Source organism: Miniopterus natalensis, chromosome 12 (assembly GCF_054644295.1).
Source record: "Miniopterus natalensis isolate mMinNat1 chromosome 12, mMinNat1.hap1, whole genome shotgun sequence".
NCBI classification, from domain to species: Eukaryota; Metazoa; Chordata; class Mammalia; order Chiroptera; family Miniopteridae; genus Miniopterus; species Miniopterus natalensis.
In genome coordinates, this window is record NC_142092.1 from 8,287,385 (window position 1) to 8,310,139 (window position 22,755).

The following is a 22,755-nucleotide window of genomic DNA, read 5'->3' on the forward strand; positions in this document are numbered from 1 at the left end:
CATTAAAAGTGACTTGACTGTTTTGCAGTCAAAACTTACTTGGAGACTCACTGGAAACTTAATTTTTTTTTTTTAGGAAATTAACCAAAATGACTTTAAGTTCAGGTTGTTTGATTCAACTTGCCTATGAATTCATTTTCTAATTTAAAACGGTTTTACGTGTTTTTCTTTCTTGGTTTGGGTAATATGTACTGTTCCTTCCTGCCTTTTTTAGTGCTAGTTATTTGTCAAAGGTTCTGCTTTAGTTATCAGTGTTGAAAATGTTCTTGGTTGTTCAGTGCCTACAATAGAAAAACAATTGTATGGCATGGGTATAATTAGGCTTAAACATCTCTTGAACTTGAAATATTTAGCTTTTCTAAAAAGCTAAGATTTCAGATTTTTAAAGTTAATTATTTACAATGAAAATGTTGGGACACTTGAAAAGTTGCTAGAGCAGGTGGACTCCGGTCAGGGTAGGCAGTTCTGGAGGCTCTCCAGTTAATGTCAACACCACACACCAGCTCAGCTGCCGTCCCACCGGGTAGGAAGGGGGCCCTCAGGTAGGGAGTCCACCTGCCAGAAGGCGCCCGGGAGCGAGGCGAGCCCGAGGCTGCGCCCACCTTCCCAGCCGCTCCGCGCCTAGGTACTGAGCCACCGGAAAGGAAACACGCGCAGGAGGGTTGCGGAAGCGTTTTCTATAGCGGCCCTAACCTGGGAACGAGCAGCAGGCCCCTCGCCTGGTGGATGGATACCTTGTGGCGCCACCCAGCAGTGAGAGGGCGGCGTGGGCGAGCCCCAACACTAAAGAGCGAAAAGAGCCTTCAAAGAGGACGCGCGCGCGTGAATTTCTAGGAAAGGCGAATCTAACCACGGTCATAGAAAAGTTCTGATTGGCTTCAGCGGCGCAACAAGGGCACTTTTGGGGGTGATGGAAATGTTTTGAGTGGTTACATGGGTGTATGCATTTGTCCAAAACATTACACTGTGGACTCGTAAAATCTGCATTTCATTGTATGTAAATTATACGTTAAAAAATATTATAGAAAAAAAGCGAAACCAGCCCTAAAACTTAACCGAGTCGTTTGTCCCCGAGAGCGCGGTCTGGAAGAAGGTGGGGCCTTTTAACTCGCCCCAAACCCGCTCCCGTCTCCGTTTAGGCAGGAGGAGGCGCGGCCATGCACCGCGCTTCCGAGGGCGATCGCCGGGGGCGCGCCCCCCCGCGCCCGCAGCTTTGGGGCGCCGGCCGGGCCGCGAGGGCACGTGGGGTTCGCGCCGGGGCCCTTCCTGTTTGGGCTGCGCCCTCTCGGGGCGACGGGGGCGGAGACGGAACTGGAGCGGGGCGGGGCGGGGCGGGGCGGACCGGAGCGGGGCGGCGGCGGGCGGCGCGGTGGGCTGCGGGCGCGGGCCATGACCGGCCAGGCCGACGGCGCGGGCATGGGCGCCGACCCCGCCTCCGGCCGGCCGCCCTCCGCGGTGGCCCAGCTGCTGTCCGCGCTCTTCTACGGGACCTGCTCCTTCCTCATCGTGCTGGTCAACAAGACGCTGCTGACCACCTACAGGTGAGGCGGGCGCCGCGGGTCGGGGCGGGGTCCGCGGGGCGCTGTGCTGCTCGGCGGGCCCCGACCCCGCACTTTTCCCACGCGTGCGGCGGGCGCGGGCTGGCGGGACTCGCGCGGTCCCGCGGGGATGGGGCGGGGCGCGGCGCGGCGCGGCGGGGCTGCCCTGGGCGCGCAGAGGCCGGTCGGCGGGCGGGCGGCGACGGAGACCTGAGAGCCCGGTGCCAATGTGGGTGGCCGCGCGCTCGGCACCGTGACCACTGTTTCGCAGGGCCGGGACCCCCGCAGGCTCTCGACACCCAGCCCCAACCGCAGCCGTCCACCCTGGCTGACGTGGACACTCCTCACCGCGCCTCCTCCTGCGGGACACTCCGCGCGGCTGTGCTTCCGCGTAACCACGTCCCGGGGCTTAGACGCACCCGTGAGCTGCAACAAGCGCGCGTTTCCGCGAGTGACCTGGGCGTGGAGTAGTCAGGTCAGCCCGGAGCGGCGCGTTCGTGTGCGCAGCGTGACCATTCATTCTCAGATCGCCCGCTGTTCATGGAAAACTGGGGAAGACCATGCAAGTCTCCGTGGCGCACTTTCTCGGATTGAGCGTGTGGTAAACCAGCCAATCCGCGGTTCCTTGAACCTGTTTGTAGGGAGCAGAGGAGCCTATTTAATTCTGCTGGTACAGTAGCAGCATTGCAAGAGCTGTGGCTTTAGACCCAGCTCCACCGTTAAGTAGCTGCGCCTCTTGGCCAGTCCCACGGTCCGCAGCTTCCTCAGGTGCAACGGCTGGATAATTACGCCGTTAGCTGCGGCCCAGAGCTTTGCAGGACCTGCCGTGCGGGAGGGCTCTTTGTAAACGAGGCTTGCTACAAGACTGTAAAGTCAGCGTCTTATAAAGGGCACAGAGAGATGTCAGAGTATCTTCAGCCTTCTTATGATACTTGAGAAAGTGGAGACCCACGTGAGCTGGGCTGGTTGCACCTGCAACGTACTGAGCAGCACCTACTATGTGCCAAGCGCGTGGCAGACACCAGGGCAGCAGCTGCGAACAACGCGAAGCCTCTGCTCTGGAGATCCCACCTCAGTGGTGGAGACAGAAAGTAAACGAGCGGGTTCATGATCAGCAAGGGGATTTCAGGTACGAAACGGGAGAGCCTGGGGTGGAGCGGTGGGTGCTGCAGCTTTCCAGGCGGAAGGGAAGGCGGGGAAGGAGGCAGAGCTTGGCCTGTTGGGAGAAGCGAGTGAGCACTGGGGGAAGGTGGGAGTGAGGTCAGGGAGGTCCGCAGGGAAGGCAAGATCAGGTCCTGCATTCAGGAATATTAATTAAGCACCTATTATGTGCCAGGCACTTAAATGCAGCAGGTCAGAATCCCAGGTGTCACGGAGCGTCCCTCCGTCCATCCACCCTCCTAGAGCTTCCATGGAGCTTTTTAGTGAATTAATTAAACTGCTAGAATTTATATGATGGCAGATGTGGCTGTGCAGTCAAGAGAAAAAAGGGCAGGAAAGGGAGTGAGGTAGGGCATGTGGGCATGGGAAAGAATTCCCTCTGGGCATGGCCGGTGAAGCCTCACCCAGGAAGTGACGTTTGAGCCAGGACGTGAGAGAGATAAGGGAGCTGGGGGAAGAACGTGCCAGGCGTGGAAGGTAAGGAGCTTGGGTGGGAACGAATGGTACTAGGGGGGCCCAGGGAATGGATCGGTAGGTCGTGTAGGGCCTTTGCGGCCACCGTGGAGGCTCAGAGCGAGCTGGGAGCCCCTGGAAGGGGCAGAGTTTGTGTTTTTAAAAAGATTTCTCTGGCTGATGGTTGGGTGGAGAAGTGATGGTACTGGAAGCAGGAAGAAGAGCTAGGAAGCAGCTGCAGTGTTCCAGGTAATTCTGAGAGATTGCTTGGACTCGGGCAGCAGATACGGTGGAAGCAATAGGTTTGGGATAGTTTTTGGTGGTTCTGTGGCTGTTGATTCCGTTCACAAGGTCTCTCCCAGTGAGCTGCAGCGTGCTTGCTGGTGCCCATGGGGAGTGCACACCCCGCTTTAAAGGAACCAGAGTGACCTGATGCCTAAACCTGGGTCATTTAACACATACGGTGGAAGCTAATGAAAGAAAAAGAAAACCTGAAGACCTATGATAGGAAACAAGATTACGCTGTTATTGGGCTTGTTCGGGAGTGGCTGCGAGTTATTTCAGACGACATCAGAAGCGCAGTCCCCACTTCCTGAGCTTGGGGAGCAGCTGTGCTCTCTGGCCAGGCGGTCGCGCCTCCAGAGCACATGGCGTCTTGTTGGAAGCAGGGAGCAGCTAACGCTGGTTAAGCGCCTTGACGGCGAAGGGCAGTGTCCAGCCAGGAAGAGCATTTTATGAGACATCCCATGCCCTTGCCTCTCCATCTTTAAAATTCTGAGGTCCGCGATTAAGGGGGAGGTAGAGTTTTTGTCTCAAGACAAAACCCTTCTACCCCTGCAAGTGAATGGTTCACGTTTCTGTAACGTAATATGCTGTGCAATTCCAGAACCCCGTTCAAGTGACAGTGTTCGTTCTCTCGTCTCAGAATGCCTTAGGAGCAGGTCTGAGGGAAGGAGGGTTGGGTGACTTGGTTACAACAATCAACCCCAGAAATCCGATCGAGCCTTAGCCGTTGGAGGAGAGTGTCCTGTTGTGCGTTGGAAGGACCTTAATAATCATGGGGTCATGGGAATGCAGCTCGGTGGAGGTTTTTCTCCTCATTTTGAGCAGGCTGGTTGTGGTTGGCCTACAAGACTGAGGGGTGGTCTTCGTTGTTTGTTTTAGTTACTTTATTTGGTTTTGCTTTAACACAATTCTCTGTTTTCCTGGTTGGACAGAGGGGTCGCTGAAGGACTTGACCATCAGACCGCGTTGGGGTGAGAGGGAAAAGCAAGGGGCATGGTGGTTGGCCAGCTGTTTTGTTGCCGTTTTAATGCTTTTCTTCATGACGTGAAAAATTTTACAAAGAATGCTTAAAAAGTATAGAACTAAACTGTATTCAGTTCACGAGTGTTTGCTGTGTGTCCAGTCTGTCTGCATCCCAGGACTTGGGGATCACTTCAGGGTGGTCTCCAGGCCTGCCTGGCAGTGTGAACCACTTGGAGAGGTTGTTATAAAAGCTGCTGCCTCGGAATCTCCGGCCGTGGGAACCGGAGGTTCATGTTAAAAAATGAAGCCTGCCCGGCCGGTGTGGCTCAGTGGCTGCGCATAGACCACGTGCGGGGGGGGGGGGGGGGTCGTCGTCGCGGGGATTCCTGGCCCGGCACGTGCGCGGCTGGGTTTCCGGCTCCGTCCCCGGTGGGGTCCTGCCGGCGGCCACCCACTGGTGTTCGTGCCTCTGTCTCATCCACGCTTCTCTTTCCCTCTCCCTTCCTCTTTCTCTCAAATCAATAAAATACATGTAAAAAAGTGAAACCATTTCTTAATTTTCTCCAAACGCTGATGAAAATGCGCGTCTCTGGGAGACGCTGCTCCCTCTGGCCTCGGAAGGGAGCGGGTTCCGGCCCCGCCCCAGGAGTGGCCGGCGCGGGGGTGCCCGGGGCGCGCCCCGGAGACGCCGCCTCCCCGCGCCCTGCGCCCCGCCCGGCCCCGGCCCCCGCCCCGGGGCTCACCCAGCGGGGAGCCCGGTCGCCCTGTCCGCTCGGCCCGCCGGCCGCCCGCCTTCGGGGCTGCAGCGTCCCGGCGCTGCGCCCAGGGTCCTGGCCGCGCGTCCGCCCCGCTCGCTGCGGCCGCTCCGGGGGCCGTGCTGCCGTCCGCCTCGCGCTCGGGGGGGGCTTCCCGGGGGTCCTGCGGGCCCGGGGTCCAGCAGAGAGCCCCGACTCCCTTCGGGGACCCACCTTGGCTGTCACTTGTCCAGCACAACCTCCTGCTTTCCTTCAGTGCGGGGGCGGCTGACTGTCCCGGGACGAAAACCTCGCCGGCCGCCCGGGGTGACCTAAAACTGCTGATCAGGAACCGCGACCGGCTCTCCCGTCCCAGAGATGCTCTCTCAGGCCCCCCGTTGCTGCGGAAGGGCCACCTCCCCCCTCGGCCTCCGCTGCTCCCGGCCCCCCCCCTTCGCCTCAGCAGCCCCTCCACCAGCCCTGGGTGCCCACGGACGCTCGCTTCCAGCCGGGCGTCTCGGGGTTGTGCCTCACGTCCTTGCCTTCACTCCTGCAAGAATTCAGTGAAAAAACGGGGTTATTTAAATACAGAAATGTACAAAGAAAAATAATAATTATTCATACTCCCACAAGTATGAATCAATATCTTGAAATATCTATTTTTTAAAAAGAAAAGTCATTCTGTTGTGATCATTATGAAGAATTCAGATAAAAGAAAAATATTAGGGAAAATTTTAAAATTACTGTAATTGACATTAGGCGATAATTTCAGACAACTTTTTAGATGGATGGAAGACAGATGTATAGATTGAATTACTTTTTATATAAATGGGCGCATACTATAAATGTTACATATTTACTCATTTATTATAAATAGTTATCTTTAATCCAAAAAGGAGTTGGGAAGGGGACTTGCCCTTAATTGTATAATTTTTTTGAGGAAAAAAAATTACCCTCTCCATCACCTTTCATTATGAAAAGCTTCAAGCATACAGAAAAATGGAAAGCAAAGTACACTGAACACCTATATACACGCCACTCAGATGCAACAGTTAACATTTTGCTATTTGCATTTTTTCCTCAGAACCATTGAAAGTAAGTCGCAAACATCATGATACTTCACTCGGAAATACTTCAGCATGCCTCTCCTGAAATGTGAATATTCTCCTACATAGTATTATTTTTTTCTGTTAAATTTAACAGTAATTTCCTAAAATAATCTAATACCAAATCTATAATTATTCCCATTGCCCCCAAGATGTTTTTATAGTGTTTTTTGTATTTGAATCAAGATCCAGTCAAGCTTCATGCCATGCATAGAGTTATGTCTTCATAGTTTATTTTCATCTAGAAAAGGCCCCATTCCACCCCTTCCCCATGGTACTGCCTTGTTGGAAAGCCCTGGCCAGCTGTGTTGTAAAATGTCCCATGTTATGGATTATCTGATTTATTTTCTTAAGTCTCGCTGAATTTATTTTCCTCTATTTCCTAACTGAAAGTTAGATCTAAAGGCTTGATTACATTCAGATTAAACGTTTTTGGCAACACTACTTCATTGCTGACCCTGTGAACTTCATGTTACATCTTATCAGGGGTTGTCTCACCATTAATCATGCTGCCTGCATTTGAAGACTTATTAAGGTGGAGATTGCAAGTTGCACGTACGTATTTTACTTCTAACTGATTTGAATGGAGAAAGGAGGCAGTTCATCTAAAAGAATTGTTGACTTTCAGATATATATATTTCTTCACCACAAGAGTTAATGTTTCTTATAAGATCCTTCTAAGATTTAGAGGTCAGGAAAAGCATTAAGAAGTTGAAGTCATTATGTTTATTTTATATACACGTTTCAATTTTTGATGGTATGTCTGGCCTCCCTGCTGTGAAAGATGAGTCTTGCATACTTCTTCCCCCCTTCCCTCCCCACATAACTTCTTTTATAATGTAGCATCCTGTTCTGTAATTATAACCCCACAGTTGTTTGAATCTGTTCTGTGTTTAGATGGATACATTAATCAGTAACAGCCCTTTACCACAGAGTCTCCATTCCAGAGTTCATTATTTTGATTTGACTCCTAATTGGGTGGATTCCATTGTCAGGTAGTTTTTTTATGGAGAATTCATGGAGCTTTCTTAATAGATTTTTCTGTAACAAGAGTGTCTTCAGATCTGAAGATTCAGTTTATTTATTTTCTTCATGTCATGGAAATGAATTTGTCTTTTATCTTTCAATCATTTTCTCTTTTTACTGAGTCCTTCACACCAGGCTCAGCAACTAGCCCTGCATGGGGTTTTTTGTCTGTCTTCCATATCTATTTATCTTCGAGTTTGTCTTTTTCTGCATTCACCCTGATTACCTCGAGTGCTGGTAATTCAATTTTCAGCATTGGCCATTCATTTCCTTGTTGTTTCTAAATGATTCATGTGGCAGGTATGCCATTTGGGTCCTCAGTTGGTTTTCATAGATCTCATTTCATCTCATTTGGTTGTTTTATCTTCTCAACTTGAACTTTTGTTTTGTTGACATCATCTTATTAAGGTGTTCTGAAGCCCGAAGCAATTATGAAGAGTTCTTTCTCTCCATGTATTGTATTTCCTCCTAGGCTGGGCTCTTTATCTACCTCCTGTAAGCCTTTCCTTGTTGTTTTAGTGTTTGTTTATATTGTTGTCTTATTATTTTGTTTGATGACCCAGATTGTAGTCTGTAGGAAGCAGACTCTGAGATTCAAGGGAAGCATTTGAGGAGCACTCTTGGGATTCAGATTCACTCCAGCGCTGTGTGTGTGTGTGTGTGTGTGTGTGTGTGCGTGTGTGTGTGTGTGAAGCAGGGTTAGGCAGAGGGAGAGGTTGGGCTTTGTGCTGTGCTCACAACAAAGCCTGATCCCAACTCTGACCGAATTGTCCTGAATTGGGGTGAGAGGCCCTAGCCATTCTACCCCTGCACAGACCAGCCGTTGGCATGCAGGTTGCTCGCAGAGAGGGGGTCTGCTATTGGCAGGGCAGCTTTCTTTAGCTGAGGATGCTCTTGGGCTACTGGGGAAGGAGCCTCAGTCCACAAGAGGGTGTCTGGGTAGCACAACCCACCTCCATCCACTAGAGTGAATTCTCACAGTGGTACTCTCCAGATATTTATTCTGATTTTTCATCCTCTTCTTACCTGTCTGAAATAGGTGTGTTTCCTACTGATAGGTAGATTGAGGGCAGAGGTGTATTTTTTTTTAATTTCCCCCTTTTTTAGTGAGTGACTGGGAGCTGGTGAGGGGTTTTGGACAGTGAGTGAGGCCAGTCAGGTGGTAAGCTGCCTTAGGTAGGGTGTGAGGTAGGGGTCAGGATTCTGTATCCAGATTACCCAGTGCCATTTGTGGAAAGGCCATCTTTTCCCCATTGCTCTGCACTGTCATCTTTGTCACCAGTCAGGTATCCATATATGTGTATCTGCCTGTCTCTGTTCTCTTCCATAGGCCTGTTGGACTGTCATTGCCCAAGTACCACACTGTCATTTCTTGTCAGTTTACAGTGGATGCTGACATCCAGTAGAGTGATTTCTCTGACTTTGTTCTATTTTTAAATGTATCTTTATTGACTTCAGAGAGAGGAAAGGAGAGGGGGAGAGAGAGGTAGAAACATCAATGATGAAAGAGTCATTGATCTGCTGCCTCCTGCACCCCCACACTGGGGTTTGAGCCCACAACCCGGGCATGTGCCCTGACCGGGAGTCAAACCCCTATCGCCTGGATCCTAGGTCAACGCTCAGCCCCTGAGCGCCATGCCCAGCCGGGCTCTGACTTTGTTCTTAAAGATCATCTTGAGTAATTTTTGCTCATTGCCGTTCTGTTCAGTTTTAGGATCAGCTTGTCAGTTTCCACAAAGCACCTGCTGATGTTTTTACAGAGATTGCATTGATTTTATGGCTCAGTTTGAGTATAATGGTCTTCACTACAATATTGGGTTTCCAACCCATAACTTTATTTAGGGCTTCTTTAATTTTTTAAATATCGACTTATAGTTTTCTATATAGAGGTGTTTCTTGGAAATCTTTTATTAGATTTGTACTTGGGTATATTATTTAAAAAAAACCCAGACAATACAATGAATCACCATGTAGCCATCACCCAGTTTCAACAACTTTTGTTATATTTATATCCCTCCTTCCCTCAGTCTCAACATTTCCCCTCAGATTATTTTGAAGCAAATTAAAAAAATATCATTATAGTCATTTCAGTATGTATTTCTAAGAGATAAGAAGGACTCTTTTGTTTAAAAAAAAATAAACATCACCCAGAGCGACGAGGCGACATTGCGTCTCGGGCCTTGGAGCTGCCGCGGAGCCGCGGGACGGCGCCAGACCTGCCCGCGCACGGAGGGCCCCACGCGCCCAGGCCCGGACCCAGGCCAGCGGGCCGTCTGGTAGCTCGGACACGAGGAGACCCCGAGGAGTGGGCCGCGGCCAGAACAAGCTGTGCAGTCACCAAGAACCCGGCCGAGCTGGACGGGGAGGCCCTGCAGTGGGCAAGGTGATCCCGCAGGGCCGGCGGAGCGAGGGACTGACGCAGAAGGACCTGGCGACCCAAATCAGGGAGAGCCGCAGGTCATCGCGGACCGCGAGCGTGGACGGGCCATTCCCAGGCACCGGGTTCTGGCAGGTGGAGAGTCATGGGCCTCAAGGCCCGCGGGGAAGCGGCCAAGGGCAGGGCGCCCCGAGCCCGGAGGCCGGTGCATTCGGGGGCGCGCGGGCCGGCTGCCGTGGCCTGGCGGCTGTGGCCCTGCTGCCGTGGCCCTGCTGCCGTGGCCTGGCGGCTGTGGCCCTGCTGCCGTGGCCTGGCGGCTGTGGCCCTGCTGCCGTGGCCTGGCGGCTGTGGCCCTGCTGCCGTGGCCCGGCTGCCGTGGCCTGGCGGCTGTGGCCCTGCTGCCGTGGCCCGGCTGCCGTGGCCTGGCGGCTGTGGCCCTGCTGCCGTGGCCTGGCGGCTGTGGCCCTGCTGCCGTGGTCCTGCTGCCGTGGCCCGGCTGCCGTGGCCCTGCTGCCGTGGCCCTGCTGCCGTGGCCTGGCGGCTGTGGCCCTGCTGCCGTGGCCCTGCTGCCGTGGCCCGGCGTCCGCGGGGGGCTCTTCCCGTGGCCCGGCGGGACGCGCTCCACCCGGGCTGCTTTCAGACCAGACCTCGCAGAGTGTGTCTTCCGCTGATTGACTTTCCTCCCTACCCCTCATCCTCAAGTTGGGGTGCAGGCCCCGCGTCCTCTCCCGCAGGGTGGGCGCGGTCGTGGGCGCGGCTCCTGGGGGGCGGAGTGGGCGCCCCGCGCGGCGGGAGGGCCCGGCGGGGAGGTGCCGCCGCCTGTCTGGCTCTTAGACGCTGATAAACGGCCGCAGCTCTTCCCAACCGAACCGAACCGAACCACCCAGTACCATTTTATACCTGAAAATGTAGAAATAATTCCTTACGCCATAAAACAGCCAGTTAGTGTTAGCTGGTGCTTTTTCTGCCAGTGTAAATGATGTCTTCAGAATTTCTATTTCCTTTGTGTATTTCTGGCATGTAGGGATTTTTTATGTATTTGTCTTGTATCCAGTAATCTTGCTCAAGTTATTCATTAATTCTAGTAATTTATCCCCAGATTACTTAGGCTTCCTATATAATGACCGTCCACCTCAGGGGCAGTAAAGTTTGCCAGGCTTGGCAACGATCAGTTTGAAAAGCAAAGAAGAAATCAGCAGATAGAAAGGGAACGAATTTGATGTTAAGATTTCATCAAATCTTAAAAAAAGTTGGAGACTTTTTAATAACTCCTGTCAGTGTGTATTACAGACTTCAAATTTTTATGAGTTGCTAAAATCTTTTGTTACCTATTTTTTTTGTAGTTTTCCGTCACCGATTGTTCTTGCAGTTGGACAGGTGAGTGAAAAAAAAGTTAACCTCTTAATTAAGTCATGACACATGATGCAATTTTAAGTGCTTTTGTTTAAGACTGGTTTACAGACTTATCCATCTGATCATGGTACTCTTGGTGAAAAAATATGGGATAACACACATTTTATTACAATTAGGAACAGTGTATTTATAGGAAAAACAAGTACTGATTTTAATTTCCTTAATGGAATTTAATTACTTTAAAACAAGGGGCCAGAAGACGAAAGCCTGCAGGGTGTGTCTGGTGGGTAACAAAGGAACGGCTGGGGCTGGGGTGGGGCGCGGGGCATAGTTGCCCACTGAGGTGAGTGCTGGCCACTCAATTTGAGCCCCTCTGCAGGAGAGAGGAGGTGGGGCCCACTAGGCCCCTGTTATCAGAGCTCCAGAGGTTTTTCGAGAGAAGCAGGAATTTGAATTTTTACGTTAGATCTCCCAATTTGTAAATGCTGGCAGTGGATTCCAGTTTTCACAAAACTCTCTATGGGCCAAACAGAACATGTTTGCTTCCTGTGGCTTGTGATATTTGTTCTCAGGTATAAAGCTGAGCTGGTAAAACTTTCAGACTAACCTGCTTGGCTGTTCCTGAAATTTCCCATTACTGTTAATTGGAGGCTTGTTTATTTTTTTGGTCATACGCTGGTGATTTCCAGGAGACAAGTGGTAACAGGCATCAGAGATTTTTTTTTTTTTTTTGTCCTAGCTTCCTTTAATGTATAGGGAGAAAAAAATAAAATTATGGAAATTATGTCTGTTAACTAAATGTCTTAATTGTGAATCTGGAAAAGCTGTCATTTATATGATTAAACATTGTTCTGGTTACATGTTTTGCTAATAAGGTACTCTTTACAGCATCATGTTAGGGGAAAAAAATAACAAGGAAACAATATATTTCCTTAAGGTAAAAAAAAAAGTTATCTTTATGTTTCAGTGTGAAAATATGTATAAAAAAGCATTTTAAAAGATTAGTGAATATGTGATAATCTGTCCTTTGTAATCCATGAGGCAAATAAAATCACTGGCTGTACTCAGTTAAGGTAAAGTCTTTTTGATTTTTTACTTGTTGGGAGAAGAGGCCAGCAAACCTAATTTTAAAAGTCTGAATTACAGAATATTTTAAATAAGTGTTAGTATATTTCTGTAAGAATTATAAAGTAAGTCATAAATACAAACCCCAATTATAATTCAGCATGGGTTCCAGTCATATAACTCTATCATAAGTATTAAGTTTGTAAACTTACTGGGACCAAGGTTTAGGATTATAATCATGTTGAAGGAGTCTTTAAATTTTTGCATCCTAATATGGAGAAAATTAAGTTCTAAAATTTGCATAGGAAGATGATATTAAAATTTTATATTTCATAAATAATCTGGAATATTTTACTAATGTACCTGGTGTGTTCCAGGTTAATAGGATTTGAATGAGACATTTTTGCAATACTGGAGAGATTGGAGAGAAATAGAAATCTCCTTTAAAATTGGTTTTCTCTTAATTTGCCTCTTGTGTTATAGAAATATTGGACTTTACAAAAAAGTGTGTTTCTGTGTGGAGTTTTCCTCCCTGCTCCTACCCCCACACTGGCTTTATGGGGGATGGTGACCACATGCTTAGTATGTGGAAAGTGTGGTCCAGGATCATGTGCCCTCACTGACTGTGGTCACTCTGGTCAGTTTTGGGGACACTGTTCCTTTTCCCCCTTTGTCACCATTCCTTAAGCCGCTTGAGACAATGTGCATATAGGTGAGTTTATTTGATGTTATACTTTTGGCCTATAGGTCTGATGGAATCCATACAGTGGCACGAAAAACAATTTTAATATTATAAGAAATAATTTTTTGGAACCTGGAAAATGAATTTTTTGGATATATTTCTTTTGAGGAATCTGTTTTCTTCTGATGTCTTTATACTTCAAACAGTCCAGATATTTTGCTGAAGTTTCTTTCTCCCTCTTTTTTAGATGGCAGCTACCATAATGATACTGTATGTGTCCAAGCTAAATAAAATAATTCAGTTCCCTGATTTTGATAAGAAAATTCCTGTAAAGGTATGCGATAAAAAGTACATATAACTATGACAGAAGATGTGAAGAAACTACAGAATTACAAATTGATCTTAGAGTGTAGGTCCATTTCTATATACTCTGTGCTTCCTGCTTGAACTAGGTAGAAACTTAAGATTTTATACCATTCAGTTGTCCATTATAATGTAATAACAGTAAAAATGTGCTTAACAATTGACATTACGTAAATATTGTGTCTTCTGAAATGGCAAAGCCCTGTATCAGATAATAAATAAAGGTCCTGATAATAAATATTTAGGTTTTGTGGGCCAGACCATCTCTGTTGCAACTAGTCATCTCTGCCACTGTGCCATGAAAGCAGCCATAGGTGATACATAAATGCATTGGTATAGTTGTGTTCTAATAAAACTTTATTTACATAAACAAGAGATGGGTCAGATTTGGCTCTTGGGCCCTAGTTTGTAGATCCCTGTTTTAAGTTTTCATTTTTAGCTTGGATTGACAAAAGCTATGAGTGGAATGAAGAATACAATTTGATATACATAGAAACGGCACAGTGTTGTCCATGGTGGAACTAGAAACGTGAGACCTGCCATCTCTTCCTGGGAATGTGGAATGAACTAACTTGCTGAAGAGATCTGGGTGCCAGGCATTGGGCCAGGCATTGAATCCTCAGAGCAGCCCCATAGAACAGGTGGTAGTAAATGGAGTATCGTGATATTTTTGAATTTAGGGAGGCTAGATCACACTGTCAGTTTCTTAGGGGGAGGCCCTCTCATGGCTTATTCACTGCTGTGTCTCTGAGGCCTGGAAGCTGCTGGCCCTGGGTTATCCATCAGGCTCAGGCACAGCGTCAGTCACCAGGGACATCCACAGAAAGAGAAAAAATACTGAAGTATACGAAAGATGCTAATCCAGTCACCATAATCAGAATGTTGTTGGGCTTGCTGACGCTTTGTTTATGATATATTGTAATTTTAAAACATTTTAAACATTTTCAAATTGTGGACTAGGATCCGTACATGGGGAAAAGGCTTCACATGGAAACATACAGCTCAGTAAGCATTTACTCCTGTAATCAGTGCCTCGGTCGCGAGATGGGATCACAGAATCCTCCTTATCAACAGTTCTTACTTTCGTAATAATAATTTTCTTGCTTTTTGGGTAGTTTTTCTAAATTTGTATGCATCCCTGAATTATGTAGTTTAGTTGTGCCTATTTTTGAGCATGAGGTAAAGGGAATTAAACTCCATGTCTTCTTTTGTATCTTGGGTCTTCGCTTACTATTATGATGGTAAGATTCATCCACCATCATAGTGTATAGCTGTATTCTTTTACTTACTTATTTGCTTTACTGTTTAAGGTAATTTGGGTTGTTTCTGGTTTGGGAGCTAGAAAAAGCAAAAGTACTGTTTTGAACATACTTATAGTTGGATCTCAGCTAGCAGTCCGGTAATAAAAATACCACAGACTGGGTGGCTCAAACAACAGAAATTAATTTTCTCGCAGTTCTGGAGGCCGGAAGTTGAGGGTCAAGGTGCGAGCGAGTTGGTTTCTGGTGAGGGTTCTGTCTGTGGCTTGCAGACAGCTGCCTTCTTGCTCTCTCCTCACATGGCCTTCACTCTGTGAGCATGCACTCCTGGTGTCTCTTCCTCTTATAAGGACACTGATCCTATTGAATTAGGGCTCCACCCTCATGATATCATTTAACATTAACTAACTCTTCTAGCTTCAGATACAGGCACCTGAGAGTTAGGGCTTTAAAATATGAATTTTGAGGGCACACAATCCAGTTCAAAACAGCACATGTGCTTGAGTTTCCCTGGGAGGTGCATCAAGAAGTGAAACTGTTGGCTCCTACTGTGTGCGTGTCTTCAACTTGAGTAGGTGACTCTCTCCAAAGTGGTTGTGCCAGTTCACACTTCTGACAAAAGTGCACTCCTGCTGCTCCTATTCTTGACAGTTCTTGGTATGTCAGTCACTTTAAACTGTGCTAATCTGGTACGGGTGTAAAAACATCATCTTGGCTTTTATTTGCATGTCCCTGGTTATTAAGGAGGTTGCAGGACTTCCCATTTTATGAAATCCTTCTCTACTCTGAGGTCTAAAGATATTTTTTTAGATAAATGGTAGATAGTTTTTCAGAATTAAGGGGTTATTTTTGTGAGGTAATGGTCTGATTTCATTTTTTCCCCAAATGGGCACTCGGTTGTCACAGACTCAGTTGAAAAGTCTGTCCTTAATATCGGGCCACTTACAGGATGGCAGTGTCTTCCACATACGCACGGGTCGGTTTCTGGCCTTTTTATTTGTCTGTGTTTTCTGCACCATCACCATACAATCTTAATTTCTGTAGTTTTAGGAAAAGTCTTGCTATCTGGTAGCATGTGTCTTTCCTCCTTGCCCTTGCCCTTCACATTTCTGTATAAATACTGGAAGCAGCCTGCCAACCCTGGTGACCTTCTGCACCTGGCCGGCTGTCCCCGCCCTGCTCACATCTGGCCAACTGCCTCCCACGCACCATGTATTTACTGCTTCCTTTGCTTTGCTTTTCTATTTTTATCTCCTACTTCACACTTTCCTCCTGATTGAAGTTCCTCCTTTAGAATTTACCGGGGTGAAGTCCCATAGTTTTTGTCTGAAGAAGCCTAGGTGTTCCCTTTGTGTTTGAAAGGTGTTCTTGTTGGCCGAGTTCCAGTTTGGCAGAATTTTGAAGATGACATTCTGCTGTCCTCTGGCTTCTGTCGTTTCGTTCTGGGTTTCTGTTCTGTTAGTTTTGGCCCGGGAATTTCTATTTTTCCTGTCCTCTTAATGCTTTGCTGAAGGTTTTAAGCTATTTCATCCAGCAGCAGGATTAGCATAAATAGCCCACTGTTACCAGAAACTACAAGTCAGAATTGTTTTTATTGTGAATTAGTTGTGGAAATGAAGGCAACTGATTCTTTCCTGTGCCTAAGACCCTCCGAGGTTGTACTGTCCCCAGCTGTGTCACTGATGAGGCCCTTGCAGGCAGCTAACCAGAAGGTGGAGGAATGAGGGGGAGGGTCCTGGATCTGTTAGCCTCCCTTCCTCAAGTCGTCTTTCTTGTGCACGTCTCCGCATAATGGAATTCTGTCACTCCTTTTGGGCACACGACACTTAATATTTCAGAACCTTTCAAAGGATAGCTTATCTGAGTTACATGCCTAATGTCTTTTTAGTGGAAAAAGAAATGTTGGACTCACCTTGATTGCTGTGGACTATACGTCAGTTAAAAGTTATCGTGTGACCTTATGAAAGGTTATATATTTATTTCATGTAAGGAAGACTAGGTCTTACATTTTGTTTCTTCAGTATGTTCTGAACGATATATCTCCTGACAATCAGAAAATTATTCAGGAGCTCAGAGCTCAGTAAACCTGTATGCACAGATAGATAATAGAAGTTTACACCCCTTTCACAGCCTTTTCAACTCACACATAAGCTGTAAACACCCACCCTTAACTCACCAACCAGGGGTCTCTACTCAAGAGAGGTCCTTGTCCAGAGCCTTCCTTTAGGAACATAGTCTATTAATATGGGCAAGGGCAAGATTTCTGTTTCTATCCAGCTCCCCCATGATTATGGATATCAATGTCCACCTAATTATTTTGATCATGTAGAGAAACTTGTGAGTGTGTATTGGGTTGTGGGCAATTCACAGTCATTGCAGGGAAAGGAACTTAGAAGTATTCGCTTACTGCTGGGGAGCGGATGTCACCATCTTTATGTATATATGTGAAGGAAAATATGTTATTGGAGTTCTAACCAAATATTCTTTCTTTTTTATTGAAGCTGTTCCCCCTGCCTCTCCTGTACGTGGGAAACCACATAACTGGATTGTCAAGCACAGGCAAATTAAGGTAGAGTGCAGGATGGTGGTTGATGGGAGGGTCCTCACTTGTTTGCCTCTAATGGTGCAAAGGCCAAGTTTGGTCTTCCAAGATGTTGCTTGCACTACATATAGATCATAATACTAAGTAATTGCAGAAAATAAGGTAGAGTTTTGAGTTTAATTTGTTAACGCTTTTAGAAATGTTAAAAAGCTGATTTTTTTTTTTGGTTTATGTTCAAGCCTGAACATAGAAAGTGAGATCTCTAGAATCCAGACTCAGAGGGGTGATTTATTCAGGAAGATCCATTTATACGATATGGTTCCGTGTGACTGAGTTTCATCACAGTTTTATAAAAGCAGAAACATTCTGTCAGATTGGGTGCAGGTCAGGTTTGGTGCAGGGGGAAAGAAATAGCAGGCAGTTTCAAGTGTGCGCTATATACTTCTGAAACTTGCATTTACAGTTACTTGAGGATCCTCTGGTTGACTACTCTTGTTAAAAGTGACTGTAGAAAATATGAATGGAAGCGTAGGACGAGCCAGCCGGTGAATCAGGAAACGTGGTGTGAAATATGTGGCCCGACGAGCACACGTCGTAGCCACTCATCTGTGACAGAGATGTCAATAATGAAGCTTGTGCACAGGGGAAAGAGTGGGGGGAAACCTGCTCCTACGGCGAGAGTGGGAAAGAGGCGCGTGGGAGCGGCCGGGGACAGGGGCGACAGGGATGGCAGGCGGAGAGGTGTGGGCCAGGCCTCCTACCGCTCGCTCTTGCTGGGAAGGGCCAGGTGTGGTTACGAAAACAAAGTGAAAGAAATGCTGTTTCCGTTACACATTTCAGTTGGTTGGTTGCTTCCTTGGGGCGGGCAGCCCTTTGCCCGGCTCCCGTCTGTTCGAGCTTTGTCTGGGCCTGGTGCCCGGCCCGCCGCCCACCTGCGGCTCCCGCCCCAGCTCCCGGGCCGCCTCTGTGTCTGCCTCCAGGGGGAGGCTGCTTTCTTTTTTTCTTTTTTTTTCTTTTTTTAAATATATCTTTATTGATTTCAGAGAGAGGAAAGAAGGGGAGAGAGAGAGATAGAAACGTCAATGATGAGTCATTGATCAAGCCCGAAACCGGGCCTGTGCCCTGACCAGGAATCGCACCCCGATCGCCTGGGTCCCAGGTGGACGCTCCGGCGCCGAGCCCCGGCCGGCCGGGCGAGGCTGCTTTCCTGTCGCGATCCTGGCCCACACATCTCTTTTTAAGAAATGAAGTTCGCTGGGGTAACAGTGTCCAGTCACATGATGTAACTTCCAGGCGTGCAGCTTCAGGGTACAGCGCCTGCGTCCTCTGGCGTGCCTGCCACCCGACGTCCGGCCTCCTTTTGTCACCGTATCGGGGGTGGGGGCGCAAAAGTAGGGTTACAGTTTGTATGGGAAAGAATGCAATAATAAGTGAGTAATACTACAAGGAGAAGCTCGGCGAGTTGAGTGTACTCACAGCTGTAAGCCGGCTTTGCCCGCCCTGCACTTGGCCCCCTCGTGACCACCGTCCTGTTGTCTGTATCTATGAGCTGTTTTCCTTTCGTTTCTTCATCTGTTGCTTTTTTGTTCTAAATTGCATATATGAGTGAGACCATGTGGTTCTTGTCCTTTCCCATCGGACTTCATGTTGTCGCAAATGGCAGGATTTTATCTTTTTTTTTTTTTAATCTTCACCTGAGGATATTTTTTCCATTGATTTTTGAGAGAGAGTGGAAGGGAGAGCGAGTGAGCGAGCGAGACCTCGATATGAGAGAGACGCATCGATTGGTTCCTCCCACACGGGCCCCAACTAGGGCCGAGACTGAGCCTGCAACTGAGGCACGTGCCCTGGGCAGGAATCGAACCCGGGACCCCTCAGTCTGCAGGCGGATGCTCTAACCACTGAGCAACACCCTCTAGGGCTTATCTTTTTTTTAATGGCCGAGTATTATTACATTATATATATGTACCACGTCTTTATCCAGTTGTCCGTCGGAGGACATTCAGATGGCTTCCATGTCTTGGCTACTATAAGCAATGCAGTGAACATAGGGGTATATATATTTTTACAAATAAATGTTCTCAATTTTAGGGGGTAGATACTCAGAAGAGGGATTGTTGGGTCATATATGGTAGCTCTATTTTTAACTGTTTGAGGAACCTCCATACTGCACGAATTTACATTCCCACCAACAGAAAAGAGTGCCTTTTAAACAAATGGTACTCAAACAACTGGACATCTACACACAAAAAACTGAATCTAAACACAGGCCTTACACCTTTCACAAAAATTAACTTCCAGGAAAGAAAGAAAGAGAGAGAGAGAGAAAGAGAGGGAGGGAGGGAGAGATAGAGAAAGAAAGAAAAAAAGAAAGAAAAGAAAGAAAGCAAGAGAGAGAAGGAAGGAAGGAAGGAAGGGAGGGAGGGAGGGAGGGGGAGGGGGAGGGGGAGGGGGAGGGGGAGGGGAAAGACCTAAATGTAAAACATTAACTATAAAACTTCTGGAAGAAAACTTGGGAGAAAATCTAGATGACCTTGGGTTTGGCGATGAGTTTTTAGATACATCACCAAAAGCACAATCCATGAAAGAAAAAATTAAAAGCAGAACTTCATTAAAATTTAAAGCGTCTGCTCTGAAAGACAGTGTTAAGAGAATGACAAGCCACAGACAGAGAAAATATTTGCAGACTCATGTCTGATACAGGACTTGTATCAAGTAAATGAAAATTCATGAGTTCATAATGACAGCAAAAAACAAAAACAACTCTCATGGTTACCAGTGAAGGTGACAGAACACTTGTTGTTCTGAACCTTTATAAACGATGCTTTTATCCTGCCTTTCCTGTGTGAAATGGTGACAATCTCTATTTATTGAAGAAGTTTAGACAAAAAAGTGCAGAAGGGGTGATATAGTTAGAAAGTCACCGTTTTGCAGTTCGCTGTGAAATGGTGGGTGTAGGTAAGAAGCACCGACGCCTGCGAAAACCACCCCGTGAGAAGCTGGTGCTCATTTGTCCCAGCATCATTTGTTCAAAAGACTGTTCTTTCCCTGCTGTATTGTCTTGGCCCCCTTGTTGAAAGTAATTGACCATAATTGTAAGGATTTATTTCTTGATTATTGATCCTGTTCCATTGATTACATGTCTATCCTTAAACCAGTACTGGTTATTGCAGCTTTGTAGTAAGTTTTGAAATTTGGCCCACCTCTCCCTGCCTCCCTGCCTCCCTGCCTCCCTGCCTCCCTGCCTCCCTGCCTCCCTGCCTTCCTCCCTCCCTCCGTCCCTGCCCCTCTCTCTCCCCCTCCTCTTTTTGTTTTAATCTTCACCCGAGGACATTTTTTTCATTGCTTTTTAGAGAGAGTGGAAGGGAGGGAGCGGGAGAGGGGGAGGGGAGGGGGAGGGGAGAGGGGGAGGGGAGGGGGAGGGGAGGGGGGGAGGGGAGGGAGAGAGCAAAGCACCAATGTGGATGTGAGAGAGACATTGACTGGCTGCCTTCTGCCCGCACGCGGACGCGGGCCAGGGGATCGTGCCTGCAACCGAGGTACGTGCCCTTGGCTGGACTCAAACCTGGGACCCTTCAGTCCTCGGGCCTACGCTCTAACCACTGAGCCAGACTGGCCAGGGCTGTTCTTTTTTCAATATTGTTTTGGCTTTCTGGTTTTCTTGCATTTCCTTATTAATTTTAGAATCAGCTTGTCAATATCTGGGTGGGGGGGACCAGCTGAGATTTTGATAGGGCTGGTGTTGAATTACAGATCCATTTTGGGAAGTTTTCCATTTTAGCGACAGTAATAAGCCTTCTGATCCATAAACATGGGGTGTCTTTTCATTTAATCATCTTTAATCTTTCAGCAGTTATTTTGTAGAGTTTTTCTTTCTTCTTTTTTTGAATCTTCACCCAAGGATATGTTTTTATTGATTTTTTAGAGAGAGAGTAAGGGAGAGTGGGAGAAACATTGATCTGTTGCCTCCGGTATGCACCCCGCCCGGGGATGGAACCTGCAACCAGGGCATGTGCCCTGACCGGGAACTGAGCCCACAGCCTTTTGGTGCACGAGACCACACTCCAACCAACTGAGCCACCCTGGCCAGGGCTGTTTTGTAGTTTTTAATGTACAAGCCTTACACTTCTATTGTTAAATTTATTCCTAAGAATTTTGTTCTTTTTGATGCTATAATAACTGGAATTGTTTTAATTTCCTTTTGGATTGCTTATAGTGAGTGACTATAAATACAATAAATTTTTGTATATTCATTTTGTTTCCTGCATACTTGCTTAGCTCATTAGTTGTAATAATTTTTACAAGAGTTCTTTAGGCTTTTCTATATACAGGGTATCCCAAAAAAATGTATATACACTCTAACAGTTGATAGCTGTTAAATGAAAATGCAATGTATTTTAATAAACACTGCCTTTATAATTATTCGAAGTGGTGTATACAGTTTTTTGGGACACCCTATATATCACCTGCAAATAAAGATAACTTTATTTTTTCCTTTCCAAACTGTATGCCTTTTCTTCCAAACTGTATGCCTTTTCTGTCCTCCCTCCCCCCTCTCTCCTCTCCCTTCTCCCTGCCTAACTGCCTTGTCTAGAACCTCTGGTATAATGGTGAATAGTCTTAGTGGTGAGAGAGAACCTCCTGGTCTTATTCTTGACCTTAGGGGGAAAACATTTAACTTTTGATCATTAAGTGTACCTTACCTGCTTTTCTTTTATTAGTATTTTTTTAATCCTCCCCTGAGAGTGAGGAAGGGGGGGAGAGAGAGACAGAGAAAGAGAAACATCAATTGTTTGCCTCTCATACACACCCCAACTGGGGATGGAACCCAAAGCCTAGGTATGTGCCCTGATCGGGAATTGAACCCACAACCTTTTGGCCTAAGGGATGCCCCTCCAGCCAACCGAGCCACCTGGCCAGGGCCCACTTAATGACTCTTGATACATAGTCCCAGCTTGCTTTGCCAAAGAGTGCATTGGTTCACATTGTGTATTAGTTTTAGCACAGTTTTGTAGTAGTTGGATATTGTGATGTTTTAAATAGCTAATAAGTGCAAGTGGCATGAAATTATTTCATCTCCATTTTTTAAACTATTTAATGTGATTTGTTAGTAGTATAGGTGAGAATTAAGCTAACCCCTCATATTTAATTTGGAAAATTAGTGCCTTAATTAGAAATGTAAAACATGTTAAACATTTTCTTTTGATGTCTGATGTTATCCTCCTTGCGTTTTTTCCTGACAGCTTGCCGATGTTCACTGTGCTCAGGAAATTCACGATCCCACTTACTTTACTCCTGGAAACCATCATACTCGGGTAATTTGTGTTTTTCCTCCGCTCCCCTTCCCTGCAGTATTTCTGCCTAACAAATTCTCAGCATCTAGTCCTCTTGCCAAACAGCTGATTTGAATTGCTAGTACCCATAACTTGGGGACAATAGTATAATTTAAAAGCAGCCTCCTGATTCCACGATTCCCTAAAACTTAATGAGTGTTGGTTTGTTGTTTTTTTTACTCCTCACCTGAGGACATTTGTTCCACTGCTTTTCAGAGAGAGTGGAAGAGAGAGAGAGAGAGAAACATCAATGTGAGTGCAACACATTGAGTGGTTGCCTCCCGCACACCCCCTGACTCGGCTGGGGATCGAGCCTTCAGCAGAGGCACATGCCCTTTGCCAGGATCAAACCCGGACCCTTCAGTCCTTGGGCTGACGCTCTAACCACTGAGCCAAACCAGCCAAGCCAAGGATATGTTTTTAGTGATGAGAGAGAGAGAGAGAAACATTGATGTGAGAGAGAAACATCGATTGATTGGCTGCCTCCCATGCATGTTCCAGCTGGGTGTCGGGCC

At 47.1% G+C, this 22,755-nt stretch overlaps 1 protein-coding gene across 1 annotated transcript in view; it reads left to right on the forward strand.

The window, feature by feature from the left end:
• Positions 1-1,389: 1,389 nt before the first annotated feature.
• SLC35D2 (solute carrier family 35 member D2) overlaps positions 1,390-22,755 on the forward strand; it is a 41,787-nt gene continuing 20,421 nt past the window's right edge. The window contains exons 1-5 of the mRNA XM_087822604.1: positions 1,390-1,541; positions 10,987-11,020; positions 12,991-13,077; positions 16,867-16,934; positions 22,151-22,222. Of these exons, the coding sequence (XP_087678730.1) occupies positions 1,390-1,541; positions 10,987-11,020; positions 12,991-13,077; positions 16,867-16,934; positions 22,151-22,222 (413 nt within the window). The remainder of the gene's footprint in view (positions 1,542-10,986; positions 11,021-12,990; positions 13,078-16,866; positions 16,935-22,150; positions 22,223-22,755) is intronic.